Source organism: Anarrhichthys ocellatus, unplaced genomic scaffold, assembly GCF_004355925.1.
Source record: "Anarrhichthys ocellatus isolate YVR2014 unplaced genomic scaffold, GSC_Weel_1.0 scaffold7, whole genome shotgun sequence".
Taxonomy (NCBI): domain Eukaryota; kingdom Metazoa; phylum Chordata; class Actinopteri; order Perciformes; family Anarhichadidae; genus Anarrhichthys; species Anarrhichthys ocellatus.
In genome coordinates this window covers 11,891,291-11,919,210 of record NW_022280037.1, presented here as the reverse complement: position 1 = coordinate 11,919,210, position 27,920 = coordinate 11,891,291, and the positions used below count along the sequence as shown (strand labels likewise).

The 27,920-nt window shown below is 42.4% G+C and overlaps 2 protein-coding genes across 3 annotated transcripts in view; both read left to right on the top strand.

The window, feature by feature from the left end:
• Nucleotides 1-16,788, top strand: part of plekhh1 (pleckstrin homology domain containing, family H (with MyTH4 domain) member 1) — a 25,806-nt gene extending 9,018 nt beyond the window's left edge. The window contains exons 5-29 of the mRNA XM_031847953.1: nt 35-116; nt 723-905; nt 1,312-2,063; nt 2,738-2,816; nt 3,574-3,665; nt 3,822-3,969; nt 4,539-4,675; nt 4,798-4,908; nt 5,163-5,249; nt 5,672-5,830; nt 7,258-7,338; nt 7,622-7,801; nt 7,896-8,007; nt 9,083-9,195; nt 10,588-10,764; nt 10,940-11,037; nt 11,142-11,319; nt 12,130-12,285; nt 12,720-12,817; nt 13,029-13,170; nt 13,272-13,414; nt 13,648-13,777; nt 14,058-14,141; nt 14,716-14,862; nt 15,459-16,788. Coding sequence (XP_031703813.1) covers nt 35-116; nt 723-905; nt 1,312-2,063; nt 2,738-2,816; nt 3,574-3,665; nt 3,822-3,969; nt 4,539-4,675; nt 4,798-4,908; nt 5,163-5,249; nt 5,672-5,830; nt 7,258-7,338; nt 7,622-7,801; nt 7,896-8,007; nt 9,083-9,195; nt 10,588-10,764; nt 10,940-11,037; nt 11,142-11,319; nt 12,130-12,285; nt 12,720-12,817; nt 13,029-13,170; nt 13,272-13,414; nt 13,648-13,777; nt 14,058-14,141; nt 14,716-14,862; nt 15,459-15,611 — 3,822 coding nt within the window. The 3' untranslated portion in view covers nt 15,612-16,788. The remainder of the gene's footprint in view (nt 1-34; nt 117-722; nt 906-1,311; nt 2,064-2,737; nt 2,817-3,573; nt 3,666-3,821; nt 3,970-4,538; nt 4,676-4,797; nt 4,909-5,162; nt 5,250-5,671; nt 5,831-7,257; nt 7,339-7,621; nt 7,802-7,895; nt 8,008-9,082; nt 9,196-10,587; nt 10,765-10,939; nt 11,038-11,141; nt 11,320-12,129; nt 12,286-12,719; nt 12,818-13,028; nt 13,171-13,271; nt 13,415-13,647; nt 13,778-14,057; nt 14,142-14,715; nt 14,863-15,458) is intronic.
• Nucleotides 16,789-20,427: 3,639 nt separating this feature from the next.
• The window catches only part of slc25a21 (solute carrier family 25 member 21), an 80,442-nt gene continuing 72,949 nt past the window's right edge, over nt 20,428-27,920 (top strand). The window contains exons 1-2 of one of the 2 annotated variants that reach the window (XM_031847808.1): nt 20,428-20,652; nt 20,769-20,855. In XM_031847808.1, coding sequence (XP_031703668.1) covers nt 20,786-20,855 — 70 coding nt within the window. In that variant the 5' untranslated portion in view covers nt 20,428-20,652; nt 20,769-20,785. Of the gene's footprint in view, nt 20,653-20,677; nt 20,856-27,920 lie in introns of those variants that run through there. The other variant, XM_031847807.1, reaches the window with a different exon arrangement.

Below are 27,920 nucleotides of genomic sequence, written 5' to 3'. Positions count from 1 at the left end.
TATATATATATATGTATATGTGGTTTTTCTGCAGATGGAGCAAGAGAACCAGCAGCTGAAAATGGCCAACCTGAAGCAGACAGAACAGATAATGTTGCTGCAGGACAAACTGCAAGGTGAATACCAACAGAAGCAATGACATTTAAAACGAATTAAAGGCTGTAATGTAAACAATGTCTTATTTCATGTCTTTTTAGGCTTATTATTTTATCCCCAAAACAAATCGTTGCTACAGTTCCTACTAAATATCCCCAAAAAATGCAGATACTGCACTTTTTCTTTGGATGATTTTCATGAAGTGCTGCATTTACAAACAAAATGTTTCCTCTTTTAGCTTTCTCATCTATTTCTCACTAGTTTATTTAAGAAAGTAAACATTGATTATTACAATCCAACATTAATGTTAAATTAATACAACTAATTAATTTACAGTTTAATACATTAAAATGAGTGATGTACATGTAGCCAGTAGTTCAGCATCAGATTAGAATTCATAAAGTAGATGTAATGATTTGATTTACATTAATGTATACATTGCTATATTCAGGCATTGCATTGTATTTCTTGATCATAATATTATCAGTATCGTATAAGTATTTTGTCTGCAGTAGAACAGTAAAAGGTCGTGTAGACAAGTAGGGAATTACTGTATCTGATAGAGTGTATTGCCAGAGCTCCAGTGGGAAAGAGGCTGAGTTACTGGTGGTGTCTTTCTGCTCCAGCTCTCTTAGAGAAACCTGCATCCTCTGGATCTCCTGCCACCTCCCCTGTAATGGATACCCACCTGGTACCCGGCAGTCCGCTGTTTCCTCCCAGCTGCCCCGGCACTCCACCTGCCCAAGATGACAGCTGGAGACAGGCAGGTCCCAGGGCGGCCGCCTCTAATAACAAGACCTCGCAGACAGGTGAGCTTCATTTGTATTATCTTGGGATGGGAAGCAGGAAGCTTTTGAAGCAAAGACCGTGTTCCTTAATTCAAGTCTGGTTGATCACGTAACTGGAACAGAACCGGCAGTGATGGACGGATTGGTAGCCCCACCAGTATCCAGTCTGCAACCATTATTTCTAAAACTACTGGGATAGTGTGTTTATATTATATACATTATTGTGAATTATAACTTTTGGCATGTTTTTAACATGTTTGTCATTAGTTTAAATAAGTGGCAAACTTAAAGAAATATAAATAAAGTGGCAACATGTGGGGGGGAAATTCTGCTTTTTTATTGAATGGACTGCGAAGCAAAAATGCGGTTCATTGTTTTCCTATGTGGTATGAAGGCTTCCTCAATTGTTAATAATTTGTCTCCTCAGATGTGAAAAGGGCTCCTGAACAGTCCAGTAAGGGGATTTGTCTCGGAGACCTTGGAGCCCGTGATGCTCTCTCTCAGGGTCGGAGCAGGGAGGGTCCCAGCAGCCCAGTTTCCATAAGTGGACCAGAGCTCCCAGTGGGCCCAGAGGGTCTGTCAGGGTGCTCTGACAGAGACAACTCCTCCGATGAGCTCAACAGCAAGTTCCGCTCCCAGTGCCTTCACTCGTCCTCTTCCTCCTCTTCTTCCTCCTCAGCCTACGAGATGGCCCACGGACCGAGCTCCTTGGAGTCGTCCCTCAGGATAACGCCCAAAAGCCCGCACCTGTCGCGCTCCCCCTCCACTAACAACCCCTTCCCGAATCCTTCAGTTCACCAGTCAGGCACCAGCATGACGCTCCCCAAAGTACGGACTCCGCTCACCCCGAGAGACAGCATCCAGCTGGTCAAGAAGCATTACAGCCAGCCGCAGCCCAGCCTGGACAGACTCCACCACCTCAACGTTAACATAGACATCATGACCCCGTCCTCCACTTCCTCCACCCTCAAGAGCACAGGCACCGCCACCTCGCCCTTCTCGCAGGTCGTGGAAGAAACAGACATTGACGATGGGCTTCCTGACAGCATGGACGGCGTGGTGGAGGGTTCGGGGTCAGAGGAGCCATACCGGAATGGAGTCTCCTTAGTGGGACTACCAGAAGAACTGGAGCAGCTAGATCCACCACCAACGCCCCCATTACACCGCTTCCCTTCATGGGTATGAGAGACCAGTATTATCTAGTCAACTCCTGCTCCCTCTCTTATTTTATGCTGTTAAAGTCCTACCTACAAGCACGAGCAATTCTATTGGATCCATCATCTTTTTCGATTCAATTACTTCCCAAGGCCCAGGACTCTTTAAAACCATTGGAGGAATAGTTTGACATTTTGGGAAAATACGCTTATTTGTTTTCTTGTGGAGAATTAGATAAGGGATGATACCAATCTCATGTCTGTATGGTAAACATGAAGCTACCACCAGCAGTTGGTTAGCGTAGCTTAGCACAAAGAATGGAAACGGAGGGAAACAGTTAGCTAAAATCATAATTTACATGTTATATCTGGTTTGTTTAATCTGCACACAAACTGAAGTGTAAAACCAACATTTTCCGGCGGGCTATTTATGTGACTATTTTTTTTGACCAGTTGCCAAGTCAGACTAGCTGTTTCCCTGTTTTAAGTCCTTGTGCTAAGCTAAGCTAACCAGCTGCTAGCAGTGTAACTTCATCGAACTCTTGGCAAATAAGTGCATTCCTGAAAATGTCAAACTATTCATTTAATAATGTGAACAGCAAACATCTCAATGCCAACTTGTTGTACTGTCTAAAGGTGTTTATAATGAATGTTTGAGTGGAGTGAAGAGGAATATTCCTGAATTTGTTCTCTCTGCAGGAGAGCCGGATCTACGCTGTGGCAAAGTCAGGAATGAGAGTATCAGAGGCCGGTCCTGGAGCCAGGGGCCCCGGACGAGGTGAGCGCCCTGCAGAAAACTAGCCATCCTCTCCTTCTTCACTAACATCCGCTGTTCTTCTACATCCATTGATATTCAGTGTGATGCAGAGAGGAAGACAGCGGCAGCGTCTGTGTGTGCCTGTCTGTCTGCATGAGCCTGGGGGGTGTAGAGGATGAGTCATTACTGTGAGGTGACACGTCATTCAGCCGATGCTAAAGCTGCTGTGGAGCTGTGTGGTTGGTTTGGATCTGTCATTGCCACCTTTGATGTCACTTCCTCTGGCCCACGGGCTCCACACACCTGTACAGGTGTGAGCTCCTCTTCCCTGTTCTTTTTTTAAAGAGCCGAGGAAGAGCGTAACACCGGTGAGGTTTAGAGTGGTTGCTTTTTAATCAGCTGCGATTACAATGGGCGTAATTACTGCTTTGCTTTCTGTCCCGACATCATCCATTTTGTCAGGATGCAGACAGCGAGGTTTGACAGCACTACGACTATTGAATTTCCTGACTTCCAGGGAGATGAAGCTGAATGCCAAGTGGCTGTTGTGGATGAAGTCATAGCTTACTCAGCGTATTCAGCTTGCTCTACTGTGCTACTGTTACAGCATGTTCTAGCGTTGGCATTTTTCTGTAACTGTCATTTGTGGCAGCTGTTAAGTAAAAGTGACATAATCTAAATGATATAAATGTTGCATTGGCCCTCCATCTACATGTCCATAATTAAATAAACATTGTGTCAAATAAATTCTAAATTCACTTCCTGTGTATGTTTGCAGGTTCCAACTTACCCCAATACCCAGCGGCAGGTCCGTTCCCCCAGTTGATCTATAAGAATATCAATGTACCAGTCTATACCACACTGAAAGGGGTGAGTGAAAGTTTACTTCTTATTACTGTGCTTCACTTTTGACGCAGCTTGTCAGATAAACATCAAACTAGTTATCATTTGAACTGGCATTAAATTAGGTGGTGTTTTATTTTTCACTACTCTTTCAAATGTGTGGGGTTTTTTGTTTTTTTTTAGAAAGCCACTCAGATCAGCAGTGTACCTCTTCCTGATGACGACTCTGGGTCTGAGGACGACAGCAGCTCTCTGGCCAGTTTACGGACCTCCACAGTGTTCCCGGACAAGAAGGGCAGCGTCCCGGGGAGCCCGCGTGCCGTCAAGAGAGGTGAAGACGACGCATTACAGCGCAGACAGGACAGTGAAAACCATGTACATCTAAAATGTCATAATCTCAGGACAAACTTGCTGACAACACAACTTTAAGATAGTCCATGCATTTTGGTTCCACTGTTTAATCAGCCTAAAGGTAGGACCAGAGTATTAGCATGTACTGTGGTACTTAGGGTTGTCAATGTACAGCAACACTAAAAAAAGGATTTATGATAAATGTGCGGCGTAGCACCATTCTGCCCCAACATTTACCAAAGGCAGCGGCTTGTCTGCTCACCAGAATGGTATGCAGCTGCGAGAAGCTGCATTGTAAGTACGGAAAGTACACAGAAACATCAGAAATCATTAACTGAAGTAGAAGTAGGTGATGCAGCTTAAGGGAAAACACTCAGTGGCTACAGATAGTCACCACTCAATGCAAAATACCTGCTTGAATACATTGAACACAACGTACTGATGAGATCAAACGGTGATCTCAGAGTCTGGGTTGCCCATTTAAGAGCCTTCTGCTTTGAACCTTGAACCTCCTGTTGCTTGCTGGCTCTCAATCAACTGTTTCCCCAGGTGTGTCCATGTCCTCCATCAGCTCAGAGAGTGATTATGCCATTCCTCCTGACGCCTACTCCCTGGACAGCGACTACTCCGAACCGGAACATAAAGTCCAGCGAACGTCCTCCTATTCCTGCGAGAGCACCGGGCCTGTGAGTGGAGTCCTGCGTTTTTATAGTCTCTACAGACAAAATGTAATGATAAGGAATTAGTCAAATCCTGTATGAGTCAGTCAGTTGTGTTTAAATGACTCCTGTGCTGTTTGTGTCTGTAGGAGATGCTGGAGAAGTCGGGGTACCTGCTGAAGATGGGCAGTCAGGTGAAAGCCTGGAAACGCCGCTGGTTCATCCTGAGGAATGGAGAGATCCTCTACTACAAATCTCCTGTGAGTGAGAGCCTGCCCGCCTGCTTCCTTCTAAGGTTTTGCTGTCTGCACAGAAAACATTGCACGAATATTTCAAAAGTTTGCGTGCAAGATGGCTGCAGTCGAAGGCACGAGCACCATCTTAACACCTCGTCACTAGCAGGGTTGTCAGTCTGGATTATAAAAAGATGTACGTTACCGCAGTAAAACTTTGTGATGGCATTTGTGATTATAGTTTCTGACAGAAATGAAGATTCTTGTGTGTTTTTCTACAGAGTGACGTGATCAGGAAACCTCAGGGTCAGATTGAGCTGAACTCGTCCTGCCGTATAGTGCGTGGCGAAGGAGCGCAGACGTTTCAAGTGAGTGGTAAACATGTCTGATGTTCTTGGCAAAGGATTCAAACAGTGCTTCACTTTGTGTAAGAAGGAGAGTATTACTCTTATTTACGCTGCACACTGTCTACAGGCTATGTAAGGAATTGAAATGGTAGCACATCTTTTTAAATTCAAAACCTGGACTTGAAAGAAAATTAGAAAAACAGTTGTTAGAGGGCAGATGCAGCTACACACACTCTCTCTTATTATAGCACTGCATCAGCATAGAGTGTTACTGCTGCATGCCAGAGAAGCAGCTTAAAATGACGTCAGGTATAGCATTGGTCTGGAATGCTTTCCTGGCTCTTCGGCAGCTGATTCTGATCTCCTCTGACACGATGATGCTATCTCAGTCGGGCTCGGCTTAGCATTTTTCCCATATTTCTTCCCTTTTTTCGTCTAATCAGCTGATTACAGAGAAGAAGACCTTCTATCTGACCGCCGACTCACCCAACATCCTGGAGGAGTGGATCAGGGTCCTGCAGAACATACTCAAAGTCCAGGCCAGCAGCCCGGTTACTGTGGAGACCACCGCCAAGCCCACCGTGAGGGGTTGGCTTACAAAGGTCAGGAGATAGAAGAAGTGGTAGATCAGGTCAATAACCTGAAAACTTATTTTTGCTTACTCGACTACATCAGTATGTCTGTAAGCTAAATGTGAAGCTATACGGCTAGGAGACAATTAGCTCACTTAGCATGAAGACTTAAACAGCTGGCAAAGTATTAGTATGGTATTAATCTTCTCACATATCTCTCAGTAAGAAAGTATTTCTGTATAGTATTAAATATTCGTGACATTTTGCAAATACAACAAACAAAACCTCCATAGTTATTACTTTACAGGAGTATAATGCTCAATGCTTTAATATTTTATTAGGCCTCCAACTAATGATTATTTTTATAATCTGACGATTTTTCTTCTGTTAATTTGTTAAATTTCAGTTTTTTTAGAAAACTAAAAATATTTTCTACCGTTTTACTAATTGATTCATTGTTTCAGCTCAAGTTTCTATTACATCTGGAGTCACACAAACAGTCCTATAGAAATAATTCAACTTTTTGTGTTTTGTTTGCATGTTTGTATTTACTGAAACAATGCACCTCATTTTGTAGCTGTTTAACTTGCATGTGAAGTAGCCTTACACCCCTACCCCGCTTCCCTTGCATAGATGCAAGAGGTATAGACAAGCCAGGCTTTCCCCCCGATGAGGATGCCAGAAATGATAGATTTTCAGGCTAAATGTCCTCTTTCGGACAGATATAGACCCACGGGGGTGGGGAGGGTTTGACGGAGCACTTGAAGTAGATTCTTGAAAACCTCCTTCACGTCGGGACACGGCAGTGAGGCCGAGCTGCTGGAATGCTTGAGAGCTCCTTCCCTTCAAACCCTCCTCTATTCTCTACCTTTCCTTAGCCTAGGCCCGTCGTCTGTTGCTGGAGTTAAGACACTTAAACATCTGACGGGTGTGTGTGATGGGTCTCTGACTGATGACTGACAGCCCGTGTCCTCTCACCAAACGCCAAATCCGTCGTCTTTGATCTGCAAGTTATGACGTGATCTCAGTCCAGACGGGGGCTGTTAACCCCGGTGACCCCTATTTAAGGGATGCACAGCTGGCTTTGTGTCGACGGCATCCTTCAGTGAAATCATTGCTTCATTCACATTTCTGAAAGTCTCTGAAAGAAGTCTGTCGCAGAAAGTAATGTGTAATTATCAGCAGCAGCAGCAGAATCACAGCGCGGAATGACTGTTAACATTTGACAGAAGTCTCTTTACTGTGAAAAAAATAAATAAATAATGATTTGCAAACTTACCTGCACACTCTTGGGACATCTGCTGGTCAGCTGTAGAAATTCCCTGACTGACATCTGTCAAGCTTTTAAAAAACAAAGAATACAAAGTATAGTCCTGCTACGGTTTTATTTGAAAAACAGCCCGATAGTCTTGGAACATTGTCCTGATACTTTCTACGCCGTTGTCTTCTTGTTTCAGGTCAAACATGGACACTCTAAGCTGGTGTGGTGTTCCCTGGTTGGAAAAGTCTTCTACTACTATCGTAATCAGGAAGACAAGGTTAACAAGACTCCCTTCTCCCAACATGCCCTCGCCTGCTTTTAATGTTGTCTTTTGTCTGTGATTATTACCGCCTCACAAATACAGGCTCCTTCCTACACAATGATATGCTTTTCACAAATAGAGGATGGCTGCTTACAGATGTTGCTTAGGCAAGAAAAAGACGGTGTAATTATGTCAATTCAGTAGTTTTGTTTTGTCATTGAACACACATAAATCTTTAACTAGTTATCACCATCTTTTGTTTGGCTCCCTGTTTGCTGATTTACTTCTTTTCCCTCAGTTGCCTCTGGGTCAGCTGCAGATGCGGGAGGCCTCGGTAAAGGAAGTGGATCGCTCCTGTGATTCAGATGAGGACTACGAGGCAGGCAGTCGAGGTTTCCTCTCCTCCCACTGCACCCTGGTGGTCCAACCAAGAGACCAGAGTCCTACTTACATGCTCATCGGCACCAAGCAGGAGAAGGTAATGTGACATATTCATGTAATTGATAAATGTTTTCATGTTTATCCTCAGATTTGGGATTCATTCATTTGTGTTTGCACATGTTTCTACACAGGATGCATGGCTGTATCACCTGACTGTGGCAGCGGGCAGCTGTGCATATTTCAAAGTGGGCACAGAGTGCGAGCAGCTCATTGGTAAACTCCTTGATGCAGAGGGAGACCCAGGTGAGAAAATCCCTGTTCTACAGCAAAGAGGCGTCATTAGTAACTGCATTATTATAATGTTTTTATTACAATTGACTACAAATGTACTTTGTGCTGAACTGCACAAAGAAGACATTTTTCAATTGAATATGATACTTTGCGCTCTTATGTCATTTAGAAGTAACTAATTACATATCAAAGTTACTTGTTTTTGTCCAAAATATTCAGCTTAACACAATAAAGCAGCGCTGTCGACAGGATTTTAGAAATACTGAGGTCCAAATTCCCATAATGCAACCCCCACATCCTCTCTTCTTTTATCATTTGGTTGATTCATATTTTATTTATTTAGTTAACTACTTTTTGTGAATTTTATGAACATCTAAATGCTGTTTTAAGCCTTCTCTGAACTTCCAGGAATCGAGTGTATTGACAGTTGATATACAGTACATATCTGATATATTTGCTCAAATGTTTTCTCATTTGAATCTGAAAAAATGTCTCAACTTTTACACTGTATTTTATTCAGACAAAGGTCTATTTAACACTGATGCGGTGAGATGTTTTTAATATTTTGTTGAATGAGAAGTAAAAGGACAGCGATTCTTTAATTAAAAGTTATTTTGCGTTGGCCTAAAAGTCCCACAAATTTACACAAAAAATACCTTCTGACACAACCTCAGTGTCCTCAGTGGTAGCTATGGCTGGTGACACAAAAATGTCATATTTCATATTTATTGTTGCAAAGTACATGAACAATGCTCGTTCTTTGTTGACAACACTGGAGATGTGTTTGTAACACTCACAGTAGAACGACTGTGAGTGTTACAAACTGGAGGCTTGCTAAGTCTCTCTATAAGTGGATACAACTTTACTCAGTAGCATGCTACGTGTTATTTTGATCCAGTGTCTGACGGCCTTAATCCACTCTGCAGACTGTGTTTACGACTGGAGCACTGTGTGTGAATAACTGTCAGCCGTTGAGTCATTACGGTTTTGAAACTCTATCTTGTTTGTGTGTGCGTGCATGTGTTCGCGTGGGTTTCTGTATGTGTGTGTGTGTGTGTGTGTGTGTGTGTGCTTCTTCTTTTCCCAGACTCTGCCTTGTGGAGGAGCGAGGCCTTGAGCTTCTGTAAGGAGGGTCTGCGTTCGCCTCTCACCACTCTGCCCTCTGAAGCTCTGCAGACAGAAGCTCTCAAGCTTTTCAAGGTCAGTGTCTCCTCCTCTCACCCTTCTTTCTGTCCCTCTGGTTCTGTTTCCATTTACTCGTCTCCGCTTCCTTTCATCCCTTTCTCCAAATCTTTCCTTTTCTGTGCAGCTCTCACTGCGAGGGTCTGTTCAAGGCATCATCCGTCCTACTCCAGTTTGTCCCCCCATTATCCCCTCCCACTCCTGGATACGCTCTGTGGCCCTCTTCCCCTCTTCCCCTCTTCCCTCCTGCTTCTAAACCAGATCAAAGGCTCGAGGATGAGGGCCCCAGCTCATTAAAAGTGTGGAAGAGAGATAATGGCCTTGATTATCTGCTCTGATTGAGGCTAACCGTTCCTCTAGTTTACAGCCAGTGTGGAAGGCGTCCCCTTTAAAGACGAGACATGGGAGGTCAGGGCCTTCGGAGAGTGGCAGCAATGGAAATGGAAGCCACGACACGGGGGAGGAGAAATGGGATCAGAGCAGAACGGGGACCTTGTAGGAAGATCCTTTTCCTCTCTTTTCAACTCTGTAGCCCTGCAGTGCGCCCACCCAGACGCCCCCTCCACTACAGTCACTGCACTAAGGGATAGAAAGTTGAATGGATCGGCCCTCTCTTTGAGCAGCCAGCCCTAAAAAACTGTCACAAAACACACAAAGAAACAGAGTGAATGGAAGTGACACGCTTTTCAAGTCTACGCTCTACTTCCTGCCTTTGAAGTATTAATGAATCTGACAAGGCTGATGAAAACTGTTAAATTGGTTGAAGCCTGAAGAGTCTGAAAAGGAAGTGCCCTAAACCTGCATTCTTTCTAATGGCCATAAGGGGGCGTCTCATCTGGTTGCAAAAAGAAGTCAGATTTCATAGAGTCTTCTTCATTACAGCATGATGTTCATTTAGTAAATTATAGTCCCATTTAGAGTCAAATAGACCATAAAGCAGGGTATGCTTTAGGGGCGTGGCTACCTTGTGATTGACAGGTCGCTACCACAGCATTGTCTGATCAGGGAGTTGTACACATTCTCGTCTTACAACTTTAACCCGTTCACAGTGTGTTTTCACTTCATGAAAGTTAAGGACTAACATTTTAACTGTCTAAAAATGTCTTATTCAGCGTTTGGCTGTACTTTGCAAAAAGCCAAGCTGGCGACGACCAAAAACCAAGAAGGTGACGGCCAAAATGCCAAACTCAAGGGTTCAAAACGGCGGTGCAAAAACCCATGGACATACTGTGTGTACTTCTTATATACAGTCTATGATTTAAGACAAAAGATTTAAGACAACTGTCTCAGACAAGAGAACAAATGAGAGAGGAGAAATCCCAGAGATGAATTTGTAGTTTGCTGTGTGTTTGCCTCCACCTGCTGGTAATGCAGTAGAAGTTAATGGCAGAAGTCTTTCCTTCTCTGCAGTCCTGTCAGCTCTTCATCAACGTGCTGGTCGAGTCTCCGTCTGTCGACTACCACACCTCTCTGGCCCAGAATGCATTGCAAGTGTGCCTGACCCACCCGGAGCTGCAGAATGAGGTGTACTGTCAGCTGATCAAGCAGACCAACCGCCGGACGCCACACAACTACTCCCTGACACAGGTCAGCCTGGTGCACACGGAGGACAAAACAGATGCATGTGAAGCGCAAAGTGGTTAAACACATTACCATGAGAAACCCGGGGTCGTTAACTCGGAATGTGAAGCTGCATTCTTGGCGCAAGTTTTAAAAAAGTATGCATAAAATACGATCCTAATAAAGGTTTTTCTTCCTGTAGTGCTGGCAGCTGTTGTCTCTGTGTGTGGCTCTGTTCCTTCCTCAACAACATTTCCTTTGGTACCTGAGACAGTACCTGCAACGCAATGCTGACCCGAGGTGAGGTGCCCAGAGCCTGTAGCTGATACATGACTAACTATGATCAGATCTGAGACAGTTTTTGTGCATTGTTTACATCTTTATCCCCCTTTTGTCCCGCACAGGAGTGAGGTGGGGAAGTATGCAGTGTACTGTCAGAGGTCTATGGAGAGAACAGTGCAGAATGGAGAGCGGGAGGCCAAACCTTCCCGTATGGAGATCGTCTCCATCCTGCTGAGGAACCCCTACCACCATTCGCTGCCATTCAGCATCCCAGTCCACTTCATGAACAACACCTACCAGGTAACACAAAAGCACAACACGCTGTTGCTGTCTTTGTGGTGACTGTCTTGAAATGCAAAGACAATTTCTAACTCTAGCTGCATCTACCTTTTATAATCATGTCTTATTGATGAGTAGACACCGTTACACCGTCCTCTTTTTAGAAGCAAATCGTCAAATCAGCGAATTTCTCTGCAACTCACTCAGCTTAAGGGAGGGAATGTGTGTGTATTATGTTCTACACATTCCAACATGCTCTGCCTAGAGGGAAGGGAACTAACGGCAGCATCAGTTTATTCCTGCAGATGTGAAGAGACATGTTGATGTTGCCAGGCAAAAACAACAACAACAACTGCCTCAATATTTAGTGTCACCTGCAGGGCCAGTGCCAAAAACACAAAAAACGTCTTTTGGCGGGGATTTGCTATTGAAATATATACAATCAGAATACTTTTTAAAACATGAACTCTGTATTTCTAGTGTTTGCTTTGAGATCATCCTGATAGACGATAAAATCACTGCCTTCGTTGTAACTTTCCAGAGTTGCAAAATCCTGTTTCATAAGCGTTTTGGCGCCAACGAGCCCTCGATCTCATGGATCTATTTCTCAAACTGGACTTCCTGGATCACATTTTATTATCTCACTGGGACTTGAAACAAAAATCCCCCTTGCGTCTGCAGTTCTAATCTGCTGCTGCGGTTACTTTTCTCGCTAATAGGTGGCGCAGTTTAGACTGGAAAGGCAGGACGACAATGGCTGGTTCTGGTTCCCGGTGCTCCTCATCAATGAGAATGAGACGTGTCCTTTTTTTCTTCTTTTTCCTCACGTAGGTGGTGGGTTTCGACGGCTCCACCACAGTGGAAGAGTTCCTCAATACGCTGAATCAGAGGATCTGCGTGAGGAGGCCTCAGCTGTCTGGGTTTGCACTCTTCACTGATGATCCGTCTGGCAAAGACCTGGAGCGCTGCCTGCAGCCGTCTGCCAAGGTAAGAGTCTGGGTCACTGAACATAAGTGGATGGAAGAAAACCTCCACACACCACCGAGGCTTTTGTGGTGCATTTATTCATATCATTTGTCTCACGTTACTTTATATTTTAGGGGATCAACAGTTGGCAGTTAAAGATTATTTTGACAAATTAAGTTTGTCCAAACATTTTGGTGACTTTTGGATTTTTTAGATGCAGTCTTTACCCTGTAATATAATTCCACTCAATCATGATAAAAGTGGTGTTTCCACTTGGTTTTCATTCTGGTTACTGAAACTGAAACCATTAAGTTTAACCAGCCCACCAAATAAAGTGAACGCACCGCATTTATAACTCTGTCGAACAGCTGGAACAGCATGCAGGACGTTTGTCTCTATAGATACAATAACGACTACTCGTCTGACTGGAGACTGACTTGTATCCCTTTTGACAGATCTGTGATGTCATTTCCAAGTGGGAGCAGGCCCTAAAGGAGCTGCATCCTGGGAAAAACGAGGGGACACGGATAGTGCGTCTAACATACAAAAGCAGGTAGGATTTCTATCGTCACATCTGGGCTCTGCAAAAACACACATTACCTCATTATCTGTCATTACGTGGTCACGGACATTTGTCTCAACCTGCATCACACAATAATAGATGGTGATGTGATGCGTGTTTTGGGAATCTGTGTGTTCGTGATTCCAGCCTCTACCAGGAAAATCATGACGACTTCTTTTTTCTTCCATTTGTGCATTCACAGGTTGTGTTTCAGATCCCAGGTGAAAGGAGAGACGGACCGAGAGCGCCTCCTGCTGGCGTACCAGCTGAATGACGAGGTTCAGCAAGGCCACTTCCCTGTGAACAAAGAGCTGGCTCTCGAGGTGGCCGCCCTCATGGCACAGGTCTGTAAAGATCATCTCAATTTATAGGATTCAAAATACTCACCGTCAGCAAGGATTGCTATGTTTTTAACCTCCTCTTTCTCTTTCTAACCCTCTTCCAGGTTGAACATGGTGACTTGGAGAGACCAGCTGCCTCCTCTCCTACTGGCTCCCCTCAGCCTAAATCTCAGCTGACTCTCCTGCAGGCCTTAGAGCGCTTCTACCCCAAACGCTACAAACAGGACTGCAGCTCAGAGCAGCTCAGGTAAAACAAAGACACTGCTGTTGTGAAAATTAATTTTTTTAAAGATTTTTTTGAAATCTTGAACCCGAGAACCTTATGTCCTCATACACATTTCTTTGATGTATAAATAAGGTCTGACAAACATAGTGATGGCATTTTGCCATGAACTGATCAGACACAAATACGGCAGGATGTTCTTGTTTGCTATACAGATGAGATTTAAACTTTAACCGATGTTCCCCTTCTCCTCTCAGGGATCTTACTGAGCGTCTGGCCACTAAGTGGTCTATGCTACGTGGGTGCAGTGCACCCGAGTGTGTGAGAATATACCTAACTGTGGCCCGCAAATGGCCCCTATTTGGGGCCAAACTCTTCAGCGCAAAGGTAAGAAAAAAAAGTCCACTTCTCTCCTTGTTTTGCGTTTAATGTTACACTCTGTACAACTTCATGCAGGATGCAGGTTACATTACGTACTTGATTTGAAGTCTTATTGAAAACAAGCATGCTCTCTAGATATGAGCGCTTGAACCCTAACGAGCCCCATCCATGAAGCTTTCAAGCCCAGGCAGGACCAGTCTTAGACCACGAAGAAGACCCAGAGAGGAAGCTGCAATGTTTACGTCACACCTGAAATACGACCTCTCTTTGTTTCCTCTGTCCACAGCCGCTCCCCCCCTCTCCTGTTGAGCAGAGCCAGGTGTGGCTGGCAGTCAATGAAGATGGATTGTGTGTGCTGGACTATGCAATGGTGAGTTTCAAACAAATGCCTCCATCAACACTGTCTCTGCCTTGTGTTGTTACACCAACAGAGATCCATGTTTATCTAGAACAAGTATATAGCTCAAACAGTGACGTCCCTCTTTACAAGTGCAGTGGTGGGCCACAGCTGCAGAGCTTTGTCGACCCGCTGGTCTGGAATGATTTCTATTCTGTGGTGTTTCAAACACCAGAAATCCGCAGGAAAATAAAATGGCCATTCTCCGATTTTCCATTCTTGACCCTGACAGACAGCCGTTCCAACATGGAAACCACGTTAGCTTGGGCTCTGTAATTTTCAGCGGCCCTTGCAGATCCATTTCATTCTTGGTCTGGCGGGCGGTGCTGCTCGTGCGCTTTCATGAACGTCGGAGAGAGAGAGAGAGAGGGAGAGAGAGAAAACAAAGTGAAAAGTCATGCTTCTTTACACTCAATTTGCCCTTCAAAAAAAAAAAAGCCAAAACCAAAAACGATTTCCCAAAATAATTCCACGCTCTATTTTGGTACCAGCAATAGAATCTGAGCGTGTTCCATGTTTTCACACTGGCAATGCTCTCATTCTTCAGCACACACTGGTCACACACTCCTACCAGTCTGTGATTACCTTCGGTGGCTGCCGTGATGATTTTATGGTGGTGACAAGCCAGCAGAGGGAGCCTGGAGTCGGGAAGAGGAGCGTGGAGAAGCTGGTCTTTGCGATGGCGAAACCAAAGGTAAGTGTCATGAGTACGTTACTAGAGAGGCATCCCATCACGCATTTAGTGCCTACGAGCTGTTACCTTCAGGCAGACTGTAAAGGGGGCCAACTGCGCTCGTAGATCATCAGTCCCAACCAATATATTGCACCACTGAATAACAGTTGGTGTTGAAGGTGGGGTGGTGGACTTCATCTGATAGGGCTGTGTCAAAACGGCAACCACTGATGTAAACCACCAGCAGCTGAGGCGTAAAGGAAATGTGGGTAGATGGATCGAATGTTCACGGTGTTGAAGTCGTATAAAGGAGCTCTGACGATAAGGAAGGAAAGTTGAGCTTATTCACGTTCTCCTGTTTCTACATACCCTCACCACCGAGAGCTGATGGAGAAAACAGGTTGTTCCTCTTATTTCAAGTGCAGAAACCTCAATGGAGCACTCAGTCCTGTTACAACTGTGGGTGAAGCTAATGAGAGTAACTCCATCCTCGATAAGCGGATCGTTTTGGGGCGTCTCAGGTTTTCATGTCTTCTGTGAGCCACTCTGGGCCTCCGGCTCCCCAGAATCAAATGAAACATGATATCATGATGTTAAAGCCTGATCTCTTGTCTCAGATACTGGAGCTGACTCTGCTCATGGCTAGCTACATCAACCACTGGAGCCCCAGCCTCCCGTCCGCCTCGCTCCAGCCCCTCGGCCACTGGGACGTAGACGGCAAACACTTCCCCGCGATGAACTACACCACCAAGGGCCCCACACTACTGTGAAGTGTGCAAGAAACAACACCGTTTAACTACAGGGAGGCTTGATGACAGACGTTCCACGTGGAGTGCGTTGGGTTGCATGTCCGGGTTTTACATTTTTACGCAACAGGTACAAGGAGATTATTTTTTCTTTTTTATGAAGATTTAGATTTAGAAATGTCAGGATCAGGTCTTGTTAGACTATTTATTTCTACAACAAAAGAGTGTTTCAACTCTGCTCTATTTAGATTTAAGGCTTGGAAATTGTATTTTTGAAATACAGAAGTGGTCTGAGGACACATTTACGACCTGCAGTGTGATCCTTTTAGTCGCTGGCTGCTGCTCAGATCTTTGCCTTCATTCTAACATTCATGTTTTCCAGTTTTTCTGTCATAACCTGTTGCCTTCTGAGAGCTGGTTTGACTGGAATCCAGTGCTGTGTGTCGCTGTCTTTTTTTACCACGAATGATCACTCGTAATTGACAATGAACCAGCATTTGAATCCCTTCATGGGGCACTGTGCAATTAGAAAGGGAATGGTATGGCATGTGATACTTTCTAGCATCTTAATTTGATATAATCCACATCTAATATGACTCTAATTTAGAGCGGCAATGAACAATTACTTTCATTATAGATTAATCTGATGATTATTTTCTAAATGAAATGATGAATTGCTTGGCCCATAACATGTCAGAAAATAGAACAGTTGACATACATATAACAGTCCAAAACCCCCAAAATATTAAAGTTACTGTGAGGAACTTTTAACTGGTTATGAAACCTTCTCAATTGAATACTGATGCCTCTATATGACCTACATAACTAAACAAACCATCAGTGAGAAAACGTCATTCTATATAGTTATTCTTTATGCTTGTCATCGTTGCCATCGGGTCAGATTCCGTGCAAAATCTGATGAAATCATGCAGGTTCACCAGAAACTCCTCAGCTCAGACTCCAGCTGGGCCTCCAGCTCGCCGCGGACAGACCCAGATTCTACGACCTGCAGCCTGAGGGGGAAACAGGGAGGAGGAGAGCTCATTGCCAGCCTTCGTCTTCCTCCGGCCAAGCGCAGAACTTCGCCTCGCTGATCCGCCGTTCCCCGCTGCGAGCAAACACTGACACCTGGCTGCTGGAGGCCCAGGCTGTATTGCTGGGCCCGCTGGAGGGAAGGGATGCAGGGGAGAACCAGAACCAGAACCAGGGCTGAGCGGGGCAGACTCCCAGACCCTGCTGCAGTAAAATGAGAGGTTTTCTAAAGGGAATCGGCTCCTCTGAAACACTACCACGTTTGTCCACAAGAGTGCCAAAATCAACACAAAATGAAAGTTCCTTGTAGTAACTTTAAGTTTAATATCATCGAAGCTTCTAAAAAGAGAGCAAATATTTGCATTTGAGCAGCTGGAACCACTAAATTGTGCTTAAAAAATGAACTAACTAATCGTTTCAACTCTGCCCTGATACAATTTGGTTTTCCTGATAAAAAGGGTGCAGGACAGTTTTGACCCCCTTTTGTAGTCCTTTTGTTTTTCAAAGATAATTAATATTTAGCTCACCTATCGACCCTAACGCAGGCCAAATAAAAGTGAAGTACGTGATCTGCTATCGATGTGATGTTACTGAGGTACACAATAACACAATGGGGTAGGAAAGGTGTATAACAGTGACAGACTGCTTAAGTTTCACAGATGCATTAAACATACAGTGTTCCTGTGTTCATGTTGCTGATGGTCATCTAACAACATATTACACACACAGTGTATTCATAATCAGGTCATTCAGTGTTTAATAACTACAAAAGGAGAGGACAAATACAATGAAAAAGACTTGAACTGTTTTGGATCAAACCACTGTCTTGCTTGTGTCTATATTAGTTATTTATTTTTACTCCCCAAATTTTCTGTTTTCGCTTAAAAGGGTAAAGTTTTCCACAACTGTCACGTTTATATTGGAAAACTTACAGTTTCCTTTATGTAGCAGAGTAATTTAAGAGCAGAGTATGTTTGGTTATCTGTACTAGAATGTGTTTGAAAGATGGTGTCTTGATGATTGTCTGTGTGATAATAGAATAAACGGTACAATCCTGTGTTCCTGCGTGCTTCTTTATATCTTAATTGAATCTATTTTATACCTTACTGTGGTGTAAAGAAACTAAGGGCATACACAATATACGAAGAGCTTCAACTCTGCTTCCACTTTTGATAATTGAAATCAATATATTTATGCGTTTTTTTTCAAATAATGACATACTGTATATAACTAATTAATGCAAATTTACATATTAAATACATTCTTGTTCAATATAATTATGGTCCACAGTGGAAGTTTGTGATTAAAGTGTGTTCAGAATCAATAATAATACATCATGTGTACTTTTACTTTTATTAATTTAAAGTACTTTTTTCCAATAATACGTCTATACTTAAACTTCATTTAAATGTTGAATGCAGTACTTTTACTTGTAATGGAAGTGGCATTATGGCGTGGTATTACTACTCTTACTTAAGGAACTGAATACTTTTTCCACCACTGGTACCTTAAGTATTTGTTTAGCAGGTATAAATCTCATGAAAACCCAGATGATTTCTGCTGTTTCGTCTCTTAATTAGCTTCTCTGTGATACAAAAAGTGTTTTTATAGTCCTTCAAATCTTGAAAGTCTCAAAATAACGGCTGTGCTTGAACGCATCAATAATTTTCTTGTGCTGGAGCAGCACATTTAATTGGTTTTGCCTGTAAGTGTAATCTATTCAGGAAACACAGGATTCATGCAACACTGACAAAATGCATACGTTACTCTTGGAAAAGAAGAACACTGTTTTTGTTCCTAAAAACCTTCTTCTCTCATCCAACACATCCATAAACTATACACTTAGCCTCTGTGCTGGTTGTCCACATGCTGCCCAGTCGACATGTTTTACTGGAGTCGAGGTTGTTGGGGTGGAAGCTGTTCTGCTTCTTCTTATCCAAAGTGGTAATGGCATTTTCCTGCCAAAATACATGCTGTAAATCCCACGTTTTTATAGCTCGTCTGAAGCTCCTGTTGTTCCAAAGCTGCTCTTTTACAAAATGAAATGCTCGTTATAGGGCTCACCGCTGAACTTCTGCATGCCATCATTGCTCATCAAAAGAGAAAATATAATAACTCCTCTTATTTTTCCGTGTTGCACTAAATGGCTCAGGCCACATGCTTTATAAAAGTTTAAATCAAATTTAATTTAGGGTAAAAGATTCCAGTGTAGTTGGACAGATGGTCATTTTGTTACCCTAACTGTAAATCCTTATTATACTGGCTGACTGTACCATTATGTACGCTATATGAGAGGCATGAAGTAAAAAAACTAAATATATACCTGAGGGTGTGTACAGAGATGTGTGTGCATAGTTTAAAACTTATTCTAAATAATAAAAGCCTGGTGTTTATTCTAATACATGCTTCCTCCATATGGCTGTAATACTATATTCCAGGGCTGCAACTAACAATTGATTTTATTGTCGATTAATCTGCCCATTATTCTCTATGAATTTGTTTTTTAGTATAAATATATAGTGAAGATTTCCTTTACATTACTAGTAATTGCTTGATATTGACCAACAGTCAAAAACCTCAAGATATTCTGTTTAATATCATAATATATACATTACTGGATGGTTATTATTACATACATGTGCATTTACTGGTGTAGTTGGTGGAGGTGGAGCCGATTGTAACAGCTTCATATGTGTCTTTGCTGATGTGCTGCTGTGGTATGAATTATTTTAATGCCGTCAACCTGCCAGAGACTGCAGATAAAAATGAGCCTGTGTGGCTAAATATGGCACAAACATGAAGTGCTCATAACTAATGTCCATTGTTCCTTCTCATGTAAAATGACTGTATTAATAGATTGATAGTGTTAAGATAAACGGGAAATACTAGTACAAGTAGTAGAGTATTTGAGTAAATGCACTTTGTTACTTTCCATCACTGAAGCATCTTCATGAGAGAGGAGCCGGTGTGTTTGTCATGTTTGCTTTAAAATAACAAGACTTATTTGATTATCAATTAACTCTCTGAAGGTTTACTAAATCTAATCGAATGAACTGACTAATAATTTAATTTTAACTGTATTTTGAACAGGAATTCTATACAAACGCTGACAATCGCATTGTGCTTAGTGTCGTATTGAGTCTGCATCATAATTCATGAGTTCTCTCGACTGACCAAACTTCAGCATGTCAAAGCTCTTATTAACCTCTCACATACAATGAGTCTTGTAATGTTTTATCGCAGATGAGGTGACCCTTTAATTATCCCGTTAACTGTTTGTTCCAGTTGTGATACTGTATTCCAGCTACGTATAAACACATGAAAAAAGCTACTGAAACATCACTTTTATATATATATATATATATATATGTTTGTGGTGTCACATGTCAAAGTACAGCATGACCGACTGTGTTTTAGGACGTGATTTAAATAGGAGTGACAGTCCTACTATACACCTCTCTGATCTAACACATCATTTGAATAGTTTCTTTAGAACACGGGACTCACATTACATCATCTAGTGAGATGGGGGACAATGCTTGTATCTGGTTTAGGTAGGGGCCTCATACCGTGCTTCTCACTTATGCAAACCTGACGACCCTGTCAGCCATTTTTAGAGATGTTGTTCAAGAGCAAATACCAGTTACATGAAAAGTCATTATTCAGATGCTTGTCATTGTTTTATATAATCTGCTGTAATGAAAGTCCATTGTCTATCAATATTTGATGGATATCAAACACTTAATTACAGCGGGTCAGGGTTCATCCAGTGTGTATTTACAATATTCAGACACTTCGCGGCTGTGAGGCGATGGGAGGGTCGATCTGAAACAGCAGTTGTGTGTGTGTGTGCGTGTGTGTGTGTGTGCTTGTAATTGATTCCACATTAGCCTAGCCCGAGAGCACCCGGGAGAGACATCACGGCTGCGCTTTCTCCTACGTGGGCTGCAGCCACAGCAGAGACACTTCACTGGAGCCTGAAGACGAGACAACACAGCCGCCTCTCTACCGAGCAGCAGCAGCAGCAGCACGGGTAGGTCGCGTGTTAATGCACGCGGTTAACCAGAGACATGTGTGAGCTCACGCTAGGCTACAACGAACAGAGCATTACTTGTAACGGGGGTTTCTTACATGCCTTTGTTTTGATAGGAAACATTTTTTTAAAGATGACAACCAAAAAGCCGCAGAGCATGCTCCGGGAAGCGTCTCATCAGATTATCGCCGGCGGATCCGCTGGTAAGTTAAAACAACTGTTTCACTTCTACTATTTCTAACGACCGAGTCGCATTACGCAACAGTTTAGGGAGTGTGCACGATGCTACATGTATGTAGCAACGGTTACCGATTTAACGTCCGCCTCGTTCACCTTCCCACGAGAGCGGTTACCGGTAACGTGTAGGCCTACAGAAAGGTGTCTGGCTTTAAAGGTACATGCGTAAATAATCAACAACCGAGTAGATTATCTTTGGGTCGTTAGGTGATCAAAGATAATACATATGTCACCAAGATAGTTGACGCGCTGGATAACTGAAGAGGCACCAGGAAATCAGTTTGCGCATGCGTGTAGCCATCCAGTGAGTGAGGGGTTTGTTTTGTTTACCTTCTTAAGTACGCTTTATCAGTGATGGAATGTAACTAGGTAGGCTACATGTACTCGAGTACTGCACTGCAGTCTACATTTGGGAAACGTGTACTTTACTTGAGTATTTCCAGGCAAATATTTGACTTTTTTTGACTTCTCTACATTTGTCTGACAGTTTTTGTTACATTTCAGATTACAGTTGTTCCCTCCCCTTCCTGTCCAGTGAAACCACGTCTCTCCAGATTTGGACATTTGAACATTTGTGATTAACTGAAGGAGGAAGTGATCCTTTTTGGGTTGAGAAAATTCCCCTACTTCTTGAACTTAATAAACTACTTAAAAAGCCTCTCGGATCAGCTGGAAAATACATCACCACAAAGCTGGTTGTTTTTCTGAGCTGATGAAAAGTGGACTTTTTAGAGATACGTGGTTCTCACAGGACAGCGACGCTGCAAACTTATGATGATCTTATAGAATATGATGCATCGCTGAAGATTAAACTACCCAACAGTGTGTAAAGGAGTTCAAATGAGCTCAACTGTGATCATCTACAGCAGTAAAATACAACATACACAATAAGGCAGCAGTAATCCAAAAACATCATATATTATAGTAAAACACTGACGGGGAACATTTTACTGAACAATTGGTACTTTAAGTACATTTAGCTGAAAATAGTTACATACTTTTTTTTGTTACTCACTTAGTAGTTTTTTTAATGCAGGACTTTTACTTGTAGTGTTGTATTTTATGATGTGGTTGTTATTGTTACTTTTATCCAAATAAAGGATCTCAATACTTCCACCACTGGTTTGTATGCAAGGAAATTATGTTAATAACAAATTTCAAATGTCAAACTTTGAAGCAGGACTTTAATTGGGTAGAAAAACCATTTCATTATGTGGCATTGACTGTTACCGAGAGCTCGTAAGGGGTTTTCACACAGGCAGCTGTTAGCATGAGGCTAAGAAAGCTTTCACATTGGCACCGTTTTGGCAAATGCCAAAGTGGGCTAACCCCAATTGTAGCCTATGGGCTGGCGGGGTTATCTCCCGAAAGCTTACTAAAAGGGCTAAAAGTTGCCGGTGTGAAACTGGGCTAAAGTGAACAGTTTGAAATTCTAGAATGTAAACAGTAGTCATGTGTTACATCTGAAATTTAGCCCAAGGCTATAGAAGTAACATTTCCATTTGAACGCTAGAAGAGTTGTAGAAAATGAAAATAAGCCATTCAAATGGTACTTAAGTACAAATACTTCTGTACATGCCCTCCGTTACTTTCCACCACTGCTACATTTACTACAACTACTACAGTATCTACTTTACCCCGCTGGGGAGAAACCAAACGTGGGTTTATTCGGCATTCACAAAAAGATTATTGTGAAATTAGAAACGTTAGACGTGTGTAATTTATAGTAGAACGAAATGATTCTCTCGGAGGAAGGTGAATGGCCACTAGTGGTCGAGGAAATATAAGTGAGACTATTGTTGCACTTCATATTCCATATGATTTGTGTGCGATACCAGACAGGATATATGACACGTGAAGTATTTTCCATGATGAAGTTACATATGTAATGTGTCAATCCACCTTATGCATAATTTGAGTGGCCTTTTCGTAGGCTTCATAAGAGTATGGACAGTTCCAGACAGAACAGACCTGGTGTTTAACCAAGGTCCTGGTTCCAGGTCCAGATTCATAGAGGCATATTAAACTTGGTGATTTGCGCCTCTTCCTCGTCTCTAACCAGGAAGTGAGCCGAAGTCATCCCTCTCGCTTATTTTTGCCTTACTTAACCCTCACAAAAAAAAACCACTCATCTGTTTCTCTTCACATTCCAGACGAGGCGCAGTTCATCCCGACCGAGGCTATTGGCTGTAGCGAGATTGCGTAACACGGAGGACACGTTGTCAACTCGTGTTTTATTGAAGCAAAGGGTGCAAAGTAAAAGCGGCGAGACAGCTGGCGGAGAGGGAAGAATATGCTGACAATTTAGCCCCTAATAAGAGATGCTGAGGAGAAGGAAACGCACCAAAAATATCCAAGAAGCCTGGCAGAGAAGCCTGGCATCTAAAGGAAGTCGGTGTATTCCGGCTTCAGAGATGAGAAAAGAGGAAATAACACATTTCTGGAAATGTATTTTGGTTGCAGTGCCAGAGAGGCTATATCCTCCATATAACCAGTATTCCTACCATAACCTACATAACACCCACATGATCACACCAACTGAACAGTGATGATGCCACAAACATGAGATCATTGAGTCAAAAATAATGCTTGTTGAACAATATGCACCAAACCATTATTGTGAATCACTAAATATGTGGAAAGAGTTGTAACATACCGTTAAATTGGCTGTGAAGTGAATGAGTCGTGGACTGATTTGTGATTTGGGAAGAATTGCACATTATATCTCATTGTTGCAGTATTCTGTCGGCTCTGGTAAGATTTATCAGTTGCAGTGTTTCAGAAAATGTCAACAGTAGGAAAAAGTTGATTGCATGAAAAGAAAAGGATTTCTCTTTTGTGAAACCAGAGTCAAGGTTGTTAGTTAATCATTGCTGATTCACTCTGGCTGTTGACTGTTGCTTTTATCTCGCCTATTTGTGAACAAGTGACGATACAGATGCATCTGACAAGCCTGTGAGGGGATAATCAGTGTAGACGGTCTGTCGGTTTCAGTTTTTTCTCCAACTGAACAGCTGAAAACAATAAGGATCACAAAACTCCTTCCTCATGTTTGTGTTCCCGGTGTTGTTGCTGTGCTCACTCACTAAGTTTATTAACACAGTTTTTAAAGAAAACCTTTCTGTGCACAATGTCCAAGGTCTTCAGCAAAGTCTTTCTGGCTTCAGGATATATCGTTTTCATGTTCAGAAATCACAGTAATACATTATAAATCTTACATTAGAGATGACAGAATTATACATTTTTCCAAATGCGTGCACCCCTTGAAACATAGGTGTACTATTAGTGACGTAGTTTAATTTCACATATTTAGATTTCTCTATATAAACAGTGAAATGGACATTTTTATATCATCATTGCACAAAGTGACAATACTGACTCAAGGGTGACTCAAGAAATGCTTCTGACGTTTCTTCCACTATAGATACGAGGTACTTGTCCATAGTCCGTATATTGCCTACACTAGATGGCGGTCAGCACGCCCCCAGTTTGGAGAAACAGAGTACCGGAACGGGAGCAAAGCAAAGTACTGCTGTGGACCGAAACAACAGCGAAACATATTTTAGCCACCTAAAAGTATCACTTTAAGTGTACACTTCATTTAGAATATTCTCTCCACTGTCCCTTGCCGTCAGGAAGCCATTACTATCTATGCTTTTTTCAAAAGCCAAAATACTCCTTTGAGAAATACACGGGAGTTGCTGGTCTACCGCCGCCTCGTTCGGTAGGTTCGTTTGTGTTTATTGGGTGACTTTGGTGTTTTTAAAGGGTTAGTTCGAATCCAACAAAGTCACACAGTAGCACAAACAAACCTATCGATCGAGGCAGCGGCAGACCAGCAACTCTTGTGTTTGTGAGGTGAAATGTTTATGTCAAAGGAGTCTGGTGGGTTGAAGAGGCCATAGAAAGAGCTACCTGACTGCAAGGTACAGCGGTGGAAATAACTTAACTTAACTTCAATGCTGGTGGACGTGCCGACCGCCCTCTACTTTAGGTAATCCACTGACTATGGATACGTAGCCTACCTCGTAGAACGCCTTTGAAAAAACTCCAAACTGTAAGTGTCATAATCTACTTCTAATCCATGTTACAGTCAGTGGAGATGTGCGTGACACTCTGTGTTAAGTTGCCGCGGAGTCTCTCATGCAGTTAAAGTTAATGGTGTAATATTTTTACTGCTCCAAAAACTCACACAATTTCAAATGCTTCTCTAAACAGCTTTTGCAGTATATTCCAGGTTTTTTTTTTACAGCGGAATGATTTTGGTTCCAAAAGTCCAATATTTACCTCATTTACTCCAATACTTTGCTCTCATACAATGGTTTATTCAAGAAGGAACTAACTAACAGTAGTACGCGTAGTGTTCCGGCTTTTCTTGACTCCCGGGAGCTCTGCACAGAAGGCTGCATTGTCATCATTAGTATATAGTAAGGATCAGCTAACGAATGCTGGATCTACAGTATGTTGTATGAACTTCAGTGAACACTTCTTTTCAGGCTAATTAAGATGTACTCAGGGCGCAACTTGTCTCAGCCGATGTTTTTTATGAGAAAGGAGTTGTCATACGTACTGTGGCATTGTTGCTTGTCCCTCCCTGTTTACACCTCACAAGCCCCCTGGGAGGCTGAGGGACTCTCGTCTGTCCTCACCAAGAGTGATGGGACCTCAGTGTTTATCCACGGCTTCACGCTGCCTCCCTACAGAGATTATTCTTTTTTTCATCCTGATTCACCGTTTACGAGGATGGAGACGGACTGTTGTTCATTTACGTGCGAGCAGGTCTTCAAGCCTATAAATTAAATGTGAATTAAGGGGAAAAAGCTGCATTTTGGCCACAGTTTGGTGTTCTGAAGCGCTAGCTGGCACCAGTGATTTTTCTTTACCCATTTTGAATGCCTGGTGGAATACAGTATGCAGATTTTATGATATTATACGCATTTTTGGACATGTTTGGACACTCGCTAACTTCTCTAGTTTCAGTTTCCCAATTGATTTTCTTTTCTTTGTCTTATGTCAGTGATTCCCAACCAGGGGGGTCAAGATCCCTCCCGTGGGTAATAAAGCATTATATCCAATCTTTGCCTCAAAAATTGAATAGTTGTAGCTCAAATATATTAAAAATGTGAGAAGTTTAGAGGTCGAAAGTTGTAACTTCTAAAACCGCTGACACCTAAAATATGGCGTCACAACTAGACATCGCTTTACTTGAATACATAACTAGCAAAAAAGGTTGGGGAAAAGTTGTCAAATGGAATAGTAAACGTAATATCTCTGGGACCCTCTCTGACCTTACCTGGTAACTGGTTGACTGTGAAAGGCTTGAAATGATATAATTACAAATGGGACAACAATTTGCATTAACATATCGCGTAAGTTTAATGACGCCAAAATATGTACACTTGTGGGTTTTTGTTTTATTTTTTTTTTACTGCCCGATCTGATCGTCTTCCAGCTCTTTCCTTACGGGAAAAGTAAAATGGTCAAATAAATGATTTAATAGTTTTTTGCAAAACAGCATCATGAAGCAAAATTAAAGTAAATAGTTAATGAATTAAACCAGGTGTGTAATAAATTGTTTTTTATGTACCATCTTGTATCCTTAATGTTAATATTTCTGTGTACATTGAATAGGCCAGGCTTAATACCCAGGTGCCGTCCTCTTTGTTTACCTTTTTTCTCTTCAAGCCTCCAGGCTTCCCATGGTAAATCTGTGTTTTGTCACAAAGCTATGAATTGTGGGTAATATCCTCAGGCAAAGTCTGCATTTCTGAGAGTGTGAATGAAGTGCTTAAGATGTCTGCGAGAGAGCTGTCAAGCACTTGGTGATGTGACAGTGGGACGGCCCTAAACCCTCACGGACTCTGTGGGAACGAGTCCGTGAGTCTGTGAAAGTGGACATTCGAGCTGCAGTCAAATAGTCTGTTTTGCTCAGGAAGGGTTCACAACTATGAAATGGCCCGGAAGTATTTAAGTGACATCCATAGCTGGTCAAAGTCTCTAAATGTTTTGGAAAGTTACTTCAATGCTTCCTTTCTTATCTCCTTTAGCATATAGGGTCCACCATCATTGAACCAAAGGAAAGGAGATAAGGCCGTCCCACTTGGCACCATCTCATTTCAATTGCCACGGCCATTTTTGCAGTATATTTTTGAAATTTTATAGCCAAAAACAAAAAATCGAGAATGAACGTAATAGTTAGTTTCAGCCCTAGTATGTTATGTTGGAGTTGTTTACATTGTATTTACAAAAAGTCTAAATTCCACGTGGTTGTGTCCTGATGAGTAACATTTGAATCTGCAGTGCAGAAAGTGTGCATGATGGGTAATGAAGCTCTTTCAGTTCATACCTTAATGTCCATTCTCATTTTGTCCACCAGGTGGTAGTAGTTGCATGCTATATCTCTTTTCACAGTAAAGGGATGTTACAACATTTTCATGTTTATGTTTCAGTCATAGCTTTTGGCTAAAGGGAGACAGCAGTGGTGCATGTGTGCTCCGCAAAGAAGGCTTTGAAGAAAAAAAACCTCACCTAAATTTATGTTCACTTATCTGAACAAAACGTCAGTTAAAGATGGATATAAGGGCAGAAAAAAGTCATTAAAATAATGCCTTCATGGTCGAATACACAGCGAACCATCTTTTAAAAGTAGAAACTGTAAATCCATCTAGTTCCATGCTCACTGCTGTAATGTTTTCTCTAAGTCCGTTGTTATTTCCTCGGTAGATGCATTATTTAAAGTTCCTTGAGTAAATCGATCCGTCTCCAGCAAATGGACTGTGACGACATGAGACGGCATGTGATTACTGCCGCTCTCCCTCCGGACTGTCAGAGCCTCCTTCAAACTGCACCGCGGCTCTGCTGATTTAATTGGTTTTAAACAGTGAACCTAAAAATCAGTCGGGAAAGAACAAATAAAGCCACTTAACCTAAATGAAGGAGAGGAAGAAAAGGGGAGAGGGGGGAATCAAATAAATAAAGTCAAACTGTGTGTGTGTGTGTGTGTGTGTGTGTGTGTGTGTGTGTGTGTGTGT